The 12,213-nt window shown below is 35.6% G+C and overlaps 1 protein-coding gene across 2 annotated transcripts in view; it reads right to left on the bottom strand.

Moving 5' to 3' along the window:
- Nucleotides 1-3,217: 3,217 nt before the first annotated feature.
- LOC140170037 (adhesion G protein-coupled receptor L3-like) overlaps nucleotides 3,218-12,213 on the bottom strand; it is a 117,269-nt gene continuing 108,273 nt past the window's right edge. For both annotated transcript variants that reach the window (XM_072193353.1, XM_072193352.1), the window contains exons 21-23: nucleotides 9,144-9,335; nucleotides 5,399-5,497; nucleotides 3,218-4,727 (exon numbers count right to left, since the gene is read on the bottom strand). In XM_072193353.1, coding sequence (XP_072049454.1) covers nucleotides 4,647-4,727; nucleotides 5,399-5,497; nucleotides 9,144-9,335 — 372 coding nt within the window. In that variant the 3' untranslated portion in view covers nucleotides 3,218-4,646. The remainder of the gene's footprint in view (nucleotides 4,728-5,398; nucleotides 5,498-9,143; nucleotides 9,336-12,213) is intronic.

Genomic DNA, 12,213 nt, shown 5'->3' with positions numbered 1-12,213 from the left:
GTAACAAAATTAGGTCATAATTATGACTTTAAGTCGGCCATAGAACTCTATTTTAAACGGACAAAATAGCCATTGGGGTTTCTTTCTTTACCTTTCTAGGAACCTTTCCCAACAGTTAGGCATATTACAATAAATATTATTTCATTAAGCATTTTGGGCAAACACTAACAAAATGACGTAGGCCTAAATCGTACAGTATTGCTTTAAACTGCCAAACACCGACCCGGGTGAACAACGGTGAACCACGAGTCAAAAGTCGCCTAATTGGGCTACCATATCGCGGGGTTGGCAACTCTGGTTGCAAATACACTTCTGACCTTCAACACAGTCATGTCTTCCGAATTTATTCCTTTCTCTGCTGACCAGAATTGAACTTCGTTAATTAATGTTTTTTATCAGAGATAGTCATCACAAAGATACTGAGCTGTGTTCTAATATCTGGTCACAATCAGTTAGCAGTCAAGCACATAAACCAATTAGTGATTTCATGATTGGTCAGTGGTTGTTTTGTTTGGTTTAAGGATTAGGTGTGCACAGGTCACGGGGTCCTGTTGCTACTGCAATCACTATGGACCACAATGGCCTCATTCGAGTGGCATATTATCAATAACCTCAATTAAACAATCATAGTGCAAAATTTGACCTTGAGTTGCAGAGTATGAGTTTTTGTACTCACATTTTCAAAGGTCATTCAATGAATGCACAAATGTATTGGGGTTAAAGAACTGTGCCCTGATATATGAGCATGTTGTAGATTCTTCACACTGTAAACAACTAGTTCATGTGCAAACATGTTCAAAACATACATAATTAGAATGGTCAAATGTCACCGTCTATCGGGTTCTAAGAGGCGGTAAACTGGTTTAAACCATGCCTGACCATACAAAGGTCACGGTTTATTTGGTGTTTTTATAAGTCCATTAATTTGTATTTTAAACAAAGAATATACGCACACCATTCCATATCCCGTGCATATCAGAAAACAATAATAAAATAAAATCCAAGCATATTGTGGTTTTATTTCGGAGCTGGGCATAATTTTAGCAAAACAATTGCGAAGTAAATCTAGCAAGAGTGAAATTAGAAGCTTTTCACAAAGTCATGCCTATATGGTGCACCCTCCGTAGAGGGCGCCCCAAAAACATGTTTACAAAGCGACAAACCTGTTTAGGAAATTACTAATTTCTAAACATCATTTTTACTATGCGGTTTTTTGAACTCAAATCATAATTTACTGTCATAAGATTTACAAATAAAAGATTGAACTCGAATCTGCTTCCTGATTATTAGTTGAATATTTTATTTACATAAAAAATGCAACTTGGACGACTAAAGTACAACACATCTGAATGTAATTCAAGTAAATGTTCCCTATTTAAACATTTTGCTTACATATATCACACCAATATTCACAAAAGACAACCCTATTATAAACAATGATACCCTCATTTCTGCTCCTTTGACTTTCACTTTAGAAAGCATACTGTATATAGAATAGCTTCTAGAGATAAAGATTGAATTACAACCACCAACACTAGTCTTCTTGAAATAAGGGTAGGAATCGTAATTAATGTTTGTGTGGAATTATATTGATGGGAATGTATGGACCACTTCAACGTTGTCCAGTTTCTTGTAAAGGTCTGACGTAATACAAGTCAGCATTTCAGAATATAATGCAACAACGTACCACTTCTAGTTTAGAAATCCTTCTGTAAATCTCTTGAAAGTGTAACCTATAAATTACTTATCATAACATTGGCAAAGCACGCGGGATGAACATCTTATTAAAATACTTTAAAAATCTGTATGTACATGATTATTTACATTAATTATAAACTTGATCTGTATTATATACAATTCATCGTCTTAACGAATCCATTAATTTGCGTAATAAATATATGAATAAGTATCCCTTTCAACAGAGCAGCACCAATCGTGACTATTATAATGGCACATATTTTATAGCCCATCGTGCATATCATGAAGTCGGAAATGCAAGCCAATTTTATTTAAACAGGTTACATAAATTACAATATCGCAAAATTCACATCTCTATCAATTTTAGTGAATATTAAATCTGTTCATTTGGACTTACTTTTTTTTTTTGATAGCTACAGTATCAGTCTCATCCAAGACGCGTCATCGGGCTGACTGATCAGGCACTGCGCTATTGACCTGTGACAAAGCTGAAGGTATGACGTCACAGGAGAGTCGTCGGGGTATTTTCCTGATTGCTGCGTCGTATGTCCTTCAAAGGTTGTGGCAAAGTCCCCCTCCTCAGTTGAGCAAAGGTTCCTCCCGCCAGACATATATGGCCTCCTTGACCCCTCTTTCAAATCACTTATGATCTCTGTCGAGCTTTATTCTTTATCACATCTTTATCCTCAAATGTATGTTTGACAAATTTGAGGTGTCACAGGTTAATAGTTGGGTGCCTGATCAGTTAGCCTGAAGAACATATTTAATTTTCATTTTATTATGTTTATCTACCTGGATGATTGAGAATATTCACAAATATCAATATCAATCAATATTATCGGAAGTTATATTAAGGGCTGGGGTATGAACGTTTGGACAGTATTTATTTTGGGACATTAGAGCACATCAGACATATCGAATTGCATTCTGAATACGAAGAATGTCATTCTGATATCAAATAATTTTGATTTTTGAAATTCGCAATTTGATACACATTTTATGGCATATCATTAAAAATTGATATTTTTGATATTTAACAGTACTTGAAGTAAACTTTAAAAATCTGATGATTTATACTTAAAGTGTATGTAGGTGGGATGAAAAGCCGACGATCAATTGAAAATTTTGACCTTTCGTATTGAAGATATGGATTTTTTTCCCCAAAACACCAAAAAAAATTAGGTCTTTTTGGGAAAAAAATCCATATCTTCAATATGAAAGGTCAAAATTTTCAATTGACCGTCGGCTTTTCCTCCCTGCTACATACACTTTAAGAATATATCATTAGATTTATATAATTTACTTCGAGGACTGTTATATATCAAAATTTGAAAAATATCAAATTTTTATAATTTGTCATAAAATTTGTATTATATTGTGATTAAAAAAAAAGAAAATTATTTGATATCAGAAAGACATGCTTCGTATTCAGAATGCAATTCGATAGGTCTGAGGTGCTCTCATGTCCCACAAAAATGCTGTCGAAACGCAATAAACGCTCATTTTGGATCCCTTAATAGCTGGCAGTTCTAACAGCCATCCGTGATCTGATTAATTGTTATAAACACAATTATGCATATATGAATGGTTATAACTTGTTGCTAAGAAACTTTGGCCTCGAGGGTAGTCAAAGGAACTAATTATTGTATTGTTGGTAAATCTTTCTACTCGTATACATACATGCATGTATGTAGCATACTATACTGTTTACATACAGATCACATTTCTGCTGAAATATCATCAAGATTATTAAAAAATATAACAAACACATTGCCACTAAAACATTTTACAAGTTTAAAAAAAATTCTTGCATGTATATTTTTTAAGAAGTTACACCAATGCATTATGTAGCGTATCGAATTACACACGGTATGTATAATTTATGTGAACCGGTTCGTTTTAAGATCACCAAACTTTCTTATGCCTGCATTATAAAAACGAATGAAACAATAAAATACAATCATTTAGACCTATGCGGTGGTTTGAATGAAACAGGAACCCTGTAAAATATCAATAGCTTCGCACAGACTCAAGTAGCGGAGCCGAATTAATTGACAGGATTAGTTTCGTACGTGGATGTGGCATGTGAACGTATGACGTCATTATAAATAGCATATTAAAATAGCATCACCGATAAGCTTAATGTAAACCTATACCGTTCAGACTGAAATAACGCATTACCATACAATATTAATAATAATTATAATAATGTAATCATGAACATGACAGAATGCCGAAGAACAGTATTATAAACAGTCCCTTGATCTAACAAGTGAAGCGCTTCAGACGATTCGCCGAGCGCGAGTAGCGATTGAGGTTTAGATTGTTTTATTCTGTTAACAGAGAGTGACGTTATTGATTGTTTAGCAGTGAAAGGTTTATACTTCGAATCTATTTGCCAATAAAGTATGCTACGAAAACTCAACAAAGTTGATTACGTCACAAAAAATGACCTAAAATCCTGCCAATTGTAAGACGCGAGACGCCATAAGGACAGCGAAAAAACAGGGATTTTGGTTCCATAGGCTCAAAATAATTGTTATGCGCTTCATTTGGTATTTAATATGCTACAGGCTTGCTTATTATGTTTTAAAACTTAAGTTTAGTCAAACTATTCACTGCCAAATGCGAGCACGCTTACATAACTATAGACCTGCATCTAGATGGGTGTCGCAAGAGTGCCATTTTTGATTTTATTACTTAAATTACTGTTTTGCATTTTCTAAAATTATATTGACACTATAAACCAAGACTAGACCAGCATTCCAGATTCTCTTCCAACATGTTCAAATAGTGTATTTTTGTTATAAACGCCCTCATCCATTTCAAAATGTCATTGCCTGGATGACCCAGGATGAATACCAATCATATACATGTTCAATTATATAGCACCAACGCTGAACACCTGAAAACTGTTTCTCCTCCGTGCACACCATGTCCATAACCAACTACGTAAGCGTTTCCTGTATGGTCCGTCGAGGGGATAGTTGTTCTTGAGTTTTCCTTAGAGGAAACACTTTTAATTTGGTCTGTAAAAAAAAAAAACACATAAGGTTTGTTTAGCAACTATATCATGCATTACTTTACATGATGTACACTACGTCTTTCAATTATGATTAACATTTCTACTACTTGGGTCGTTTTTGATACAAGCTTTCATTGGAAAAAACAGTTGATCGTACCAATTACTTCCACCGATATTAGGTTAAAATTGAGATTTCTATGCCTCTCTGCCTACCATATACATATCACAGAAAGCATGATGTGGTATCGTGTACAGGAAATGTGTTTGCTCACTATTCAGAATAGTGGGTCGGTTCAAATTGATGCGTTTCCAGTAATAGACTCATACAGCTGTCAATTTTTCTGCCTCGTCTTTGCGTTCAGGTGGCACACATAGCATCAAAGAAATACCGCAGTTCGTAGTCCATTTCTTTGATAATCCATGCTTTAACAAATTCCTAACTAGATTTGTAAATCTACATCAAGCATGTTAACTGTACTGATTACATGATTTACGGAAATGTCTTCCAAATGTTTTGTAAATCTTAATTAATACCGGACGTGATCCCGGGTTTTCCATGCATGTAACTTTCAAAGGAACCACAAATTACAAAATCCAAAACAAAACTGAATCAAGCATTTTGAACCTAATAAAAAGGCAAGCATCACATAATTATGCAACACACAGACTTTTTACCTTTAGGGCAAGAGACGAAGCAACAGATGAAGACAGCGAAGCGGTTGAATCATTGACTGGTTCCCTAGGAGACCAGGGTCCTGAATCATCGGCATCCATCTGAATAATACAGAAATGAAACGCTCAGTGCAGATTTCAAAACCTATTTGACTAAAATGTTTGAAAATCTTAAAACTTGCTGCAGCATTCTATATCGTTATTGCCCGTGCTATTTTGCTGTACGTAGGACATGTAAGGGAGGATTGAGGTATTGTAAGTGAGAATAATAATTATATGTGTGGGTAAAATGTGACGAACTTTGCTAAGAATCCAGATGTTCCTAAAAATTTGACTTGTAATTTTAGAGACGTGGTCTTTCCATGAAAGATTTTTGTCAGTTTACACCTTGAAATATTGTGTTATCTACAGGATGAATTGCAATGTTTTCTATCATGTGTGTTGGTGGAGTGGTGTGCTTTCGTTTTTGTTTGGTGGATGCAATTTGTTTTGCTGACATCTAGGCATAATAATACATTGGATTTAAACCAGTTTGAGACATTAATTAATTCTACGTTGAAGGCATTTATGAGAGTATTAAGGTTATTGTGAAAAAGACAGATGTTTGCATCATCAGCGAAAACGACAAGAGTGGGTTTTTAGATATCATAAAGAAGAAAGAACGAGGGACACAGGATATGGCCCTGATAATACAACAGGAGACTGGAAGAAGGTTTGATGTATGCTACACAGATAGCTGGAGAGAAGATCAAGGGCTATTCCACGGATACCATGGTGGTGGAGTTTGGTGAGACTGTGATTAACTGTATCAAATGCTTTGGAGAGGTCAAGAAAGATTCCAATAGAGTGATGATTGGAAGCAAGGGGGAGGGGAATATTGTTGTAGATATCTAGAAGGGCAAGATCAGTGGAAGGCTGTTTGCGAAAGCCATATTGATTACTATGTTATAGTATGTAGAATATGAAAGTGAGAGAGAAATTTATCGAGCCTGTTATAGATGAGGCGTTCCAGGATGTAAGAAAAGTATGATAGAAGAGAAATGGGATAACAATTAGAGAAGATGTGGGGATCATCTTGTTTTGAAGACAGGGATGACTATCGCAATCTTGAGGGCTGAAGGGAAGACACTAGTAGAAAGGGATGCGTTGAAAATGTGGCAAGGGATTTGATGATAAAAAAAAAAAAAATAGTTTGTTTGTCTGTAGTGGCTTATGAAACAGTTGGGTCGGAAGGTCGGATTTTTAAAAAAAAATTTTTTAGATATTGCACTTGAAACTGACAATTTGAAGACTGGTAAATAAGTCAAAACACACAGCACTTTACTGGTTTAACTCTTGAGATGGTTCTGCATGTTATACTGTTCATTTTCTTTACATTTTCTTTCTTTAAATTTATACTAACCACTGTTTTATACGGTGTCCCATCGATGCCAAAAACAAAAAATCAAAACAAAAAAAATCAACAACAAAAAAAAATCAAAAAAAAAAAACAAATTCAAAAAAAAAAAAAAAAAAGACACAGTCGGGACCACGGTACACGGTCGGTCGGACGTGGACAAACAAACAATTTTTTTTTGGCCTAAGGGAATGACATATTTAACAACTGTTGGGATGATGTCATCATGGCCGGAACTCTTGTCATTCTTAACCTTTATATTGTCAATATCAAGGATCTCCCGTCTTCGAGGGTGGGGTTGAGGAAGATGGAGCTTGTGTGAGAACATCAGAGAAGCACGAGGAAGAATGAATGAATATAGGAAGCAAGTTTTGGACCAATTTCATCAAAGAAAGAATGTTTTTTCAAGAACTTTATTGATTGTTTGCCAGGTGTTTTTAAGTTTATATTTATTATTTATTTATTTATTTATTTATTTATTTATTTATTTACTTGAGTAATAATTTTTGCACGACATCTTAATCAGGTGAGTTAATTTGTTTATATATTTAGTGTATTTAGTCTTATTATTTCATTAGGGTGTTTAATGTACGATTTATGTTTTTTCCTAGTTTTAAATGATTTAATTATTCCCGCAGTGATCCAAGGTTTACATTGCTGGCGCTTTTTATCTATTTTTCTTAACTTTGGGGAGGTGTTTATGATTATCATAGATTAGTGTAAATTTTTCATATAGATAAGTGTAACTTCATCTGAGAAGCCCGGGGGGCACTTCAATTTGAAATGGATATAGGTGTAGGGCTGGCGCTTTCGCACTAAGGGGCATTCGGTGAGAGCAACATGTAAAAAACATGGGGTCATTGGGTGAGAGCATGATTTTTGGCAATCGGTGAGAGCAAAATGTAAAAAATATGGGGTCATTGGGTGAGAACATGACCTTTTTTTTAAATGGAATCTTTGGGTGAGAACCAAAACAGCGCCACAAAAACCTCGAAAATCGAATTTCTAGTTCTAAATGGCTTCAAATTTCTTTATTTTTCTAAAATAAGTAACAAAATCAGTGATAAATGAAAGTTGCTGTTCAAATTGAACTTGTAAGGGTCTTTGGGTGACAGATCAAATGGAAAAAGAGGGGGTCTTCGGGTGACAGAGCGCGGAGCGAGCATGTGTTCGTAAAAAAATATGGGCTGAGAAGACATAATAAGATTGATTAGTAGATTGGTTGTTTAAATGAGTATTTCGTGATCCTAGCATCCTCTATTTATGTCATTTTTCATTAGATATCCACGAAAAAAACCTATTCCCAAAATTTCAGTTGATTCCGATTTTGTGTTCGCGAGTTATGCATGATTATGTGTATTACACTGCTCCATAGACAATGCGTTGTAATTTCGTTCTGGTGCACCAGAACGAAATTCAAATTTCACGATATCTTTGCTAAACGAATTAATCTGCAAGAAATATTTTGTACATAAACATTATGTAGCCAGAGGTTTCCAGTGATATAAAAATCTCAACTTGTTTTGAGAAAAGTGGGGGATGAGGCTGTGGATCACGAAATGCCCTTTTAAGACATCGTTCCAATTGGTTTGGTTAAGTTCAGTCAGAAGTGTCAGGTGAGATCGTGGTATATTTCATTTAGTATACATTTTAGTAACGGTTGGCTTTAAAATTGGGTACATTATTTTTTATCTTTATTTACTATTGGAAATAGCCTACTGGGAAGTGACCAGTGACATCGTTAAGCAGATTACCACACTTTTTTTTTATGATTTAATATATTAGAAAAAATACTTTTGATAAGGCACGGTTTCCTTGTGATTACCCGAGTTAGTTTATCGATTAGTGCATAAAATGAGGAGGCATACAATCGGTCGTTTCAAGTAATGAGTTTTAGGATTGGATTTGGTTTTTGTCACGTGGTTATTCTGCCTAAGCTCTTGACTGACGTTATTACCTATACCTTTGTACCCTTTGTTAGAATCTTTAAAAACTTGTTGAAAGTAGTTTCGATTTTCATTCCAGTTTGTTATATAATCGTGTGGCCGCAGAATCTGTTGGTTTGAAATGAACAAAAGAGAAAAGAGACAGTTCTTGGAAGATGTTTACAACATGAGAGATGTAGAGAAGCCATATGGGAGCAAGTGGAGTAGCCCGCCATAAAAAAAAAAAGAAAGGAAGACTTCGCTCTTAACTGCCAGTATACACGCATAGGACCCGGTCATAAAAGGTCTCCCCGTCACGTCACCATCAGTCACGTGCCTGAAGTCCGGTGTGTCTGGACGTAGCGTAGCATATCAATTGCAATTTGATTTCCGGCTTTTGACCCGTTTCTATTTATTTATTTGTTACCTGTACTCCACTAGTGCCAGGTAATGCTCCATTAGTTGTCGTGCTATCGGCATCCCTACCAATGCTACTAGGTTCACGGATTTGGCTAAGTTGGCTGATTTCGTCACGCCAACCAGGTCGTGGTGAGTCCTGAACGGCGCCGTGCTTTTTTCCGCAACAAGCTCCATAGCGCATTCGATATTCATTTTGAACCTGTACGAAAGTAAAAAGGTATGTTATCAATGATGATCGACGATACTAATCTGCCGTGACTGATACCAGAGTCTGTGCTGATAAGTTGCTTTAATACGATAAGCAGGACAGTGAATCCATGTATTTTGACCAATAACTTGCGATAGTATAATTTCCGGCGTCTGGGGAGTGTGGGCATGAGAATAAGTGTTGGAGGAAGCGGGACTCGGACTTAATCCAGTGTGATGTACCTACTAAAGTAATTTAATCTGATCATTTACTTTGTTTACATCTAAAACTATTTTATGCAAAATGAATATGCAATCACAATAACAAAGTCAGTCATTGCATCATTAGGAGAAACCCTGTTGTAAGAAAATGACCTATTAATATAATGGGGAATATTCTACCTATAACTATACTATAACCATAGCTATAACTGAAATGTGAACATGATGTCGGGGCAGGCAGACAGACTCATGGTCAATGTATTACTAATTATCCAGCTCGATTTAGAGTACGTCAACAGTAGACCTCGGTTGTATATATAAATGCGCTTTTATAAATGCGCACGTGACCAGATGGCCAGCGCCATATTTGCATTATATCACTGTCAATCACTGAAATGGCGACCATTGAAGGAGTGGCTACAGTTGTGACCTTGTTTCGTGGCTAGCACTGGCAAGGAACATTGGCTGGAGGTTCGATGCTATAAATTTGCAAGGATAAATCATGGATATCAAAGGATCATGATTATTGCACAGCACCCCCATGTACAAACATAACTAATGTTTATTTATTTATATTTATTTATTTATTTATTTATTTATTTATTTATTTATTTATTTATTTATTTATTTATTTATTTATTTATGCGACGAAAAACGAAAACCCTGTTCTATTTTGAACAAATTGGGAAAGAAATTTTTCCTGTACAAATGAATGCCGACCCCAAATTTCGGAAATTTCAGGACAATTTTTTTTTCTATTTTCTCAAATTGAAATTTATTTACAGATTTTTGTGATTTTTTTGGGTTTATATTTAAAAATTTTTTTAAAAATACCAACCGACCGACCGACCCTACTTGAAAGGTCCGTTCGCCCGTAGAACAGGGTTTCTCTCTTTCTCGCCTTACTTATAATTTTATAAATATTATTTGTTCCCCCCCCTTCCCCCAAAACCACCCCTCCCCCCTTTTACACTCATAAGTTAATTGTTTTTTGCTAACTTTTCCCTTCCGTGTAAAGTAAAACTTTATAAGCCGGTTGAATCAAACTGAACAAAATTGACGTATACAATTACAATATAACATGACAATAATGTGTATGACGAGATCTAACTTACTAGCTGAATAAACTTCAAACCATGCATAACATACGTGATTGTACGTCACATTGTCATATAACGTATGAGCGTGATGTATAGTATACGAGTCTCCTCAACATCTTCCAGCCGGGATGATTAGATCATGTACAGTCATCTACGTGTTTATACTCTAAATTGTACGTCAAAGGGTGACAAAGGGCGTACAGATTACCGATTTAGCGGTGGAAGCTCTATAGTCCGAAGGTTCTTTAGTCCGACGGTTCTTTAGTCCGAAGGTTCTTTAATCCGACGGTTCTTTATTACGAAGGTTCTTTATTCCGACGGTTCTTTATTTCGAAGGTTCTATAGTCCGAATTTCAAAAAGGTTCCCTAATCCGAATATTAAAAGAGGTTCTTTAATCCGAATTTTAAAAGCGGTTCTCTAGTCCGAATATGAAAATAGGCTCTATAGTCCGAATTTTAAAAGGGTTCTATAGTCCGAATATGGAAATAGGCTCTATAGTCCGAATTTGAAAAAAGGTTCTATAGTCCGAAATTGCAAAACGGTTCTATAGTCCGAACCGGATACCGTGTTCTTTAGTCCGAATTGGTAAACGGGTTCTATAGTCCGAATTTTATTTTTATCATTTGTTTCAGTGTCAAATCATCACTTGTTAAATACAAATCCGCTGAAGTTCAACATGGTTGGTTTCTCTGGATATTTTTCGTAGCATACATTAACGTTCACCTTTATTCTGGTGATATTTTCTTCATTTGTATCCGTTTTTCATTTTCGACCCGTTCAGGGTAAACCCTGAAAACCCGTTTCTGGCCATTTTTCAATCCGACGGCCTACTTTATTAAAAAATTGTGTTATGCAACTTGTTGGGCGATCCAAGTTCATGTGTAGGTCTCAAATATTTATTTATGCTATAACATGCCTCTCTTTTTTCCACAGAAAGGCCAAATCTCTAAAAATATTTTTGTTTTTACCGTAATCCATCTACATTACATCGTGATTTGGTGGTGTGCGCCCTTTTAATAGCAGTAGCGTCATATCCCGTTTGCCATAGACTCTGCTTTAGTATTATCTAGCTAGAGGGCGCAGTATATGTTAATGTTTTAAAAATTCGGACTATAGAACCTTTTTACTGATTCGGACTAAAGAACACGGTACCCGTTTCGGACTATAGAACCGTTTTACAATTTCGGACTAGAGAACCCTTTTTTGAATTCGGATTATAGAGCCTATTTCTATATTCGGACTATAGAACCCTTTTTAAAATTCGAACTATAGAGACTATTTTCATATTCGGACTATAGAACCCTTTTTTAAATTCGGACTATAGAGACTATTTTCATATTCGGACTAGAGAACCGTTTTTAAAATTCGGACTATAGAACCTTCGAAATAAAGAACCGTCGGAATAAAGAACCTCTTTTCAATTTTTTTTCGGACTAGAGAACCTCTTTTAAAATTCGGACTAACGAATGCTATGAACACGTGTTCGGACTAGCGAACCTTCGGACTAAAGAACCTTCGGATTTTAGAACCTTCGGATTATAGAGCAGTCCCCGATTTAGCATGGGGGA

This window comes from Amphiura filiformis, chromosome 14, assembly GCF_039555335.1.
Source record: "Amphiura filiformis chromosome 14, Afil_fr2py, whole genome shotgun sequence".
Classification (NCBI taxonomy): domain Eukaryota; kingdom Metazoa; phylum Echinodermata; class Ophiuroidea; order Amphilepidida; family Amphiuridae; genus Amphiura; species Amphiura filiformis.
Note: the sequence above shows the minus strand (reverse complement) of the source record. Positions and strands in the feature narration are given on the sequence as shown.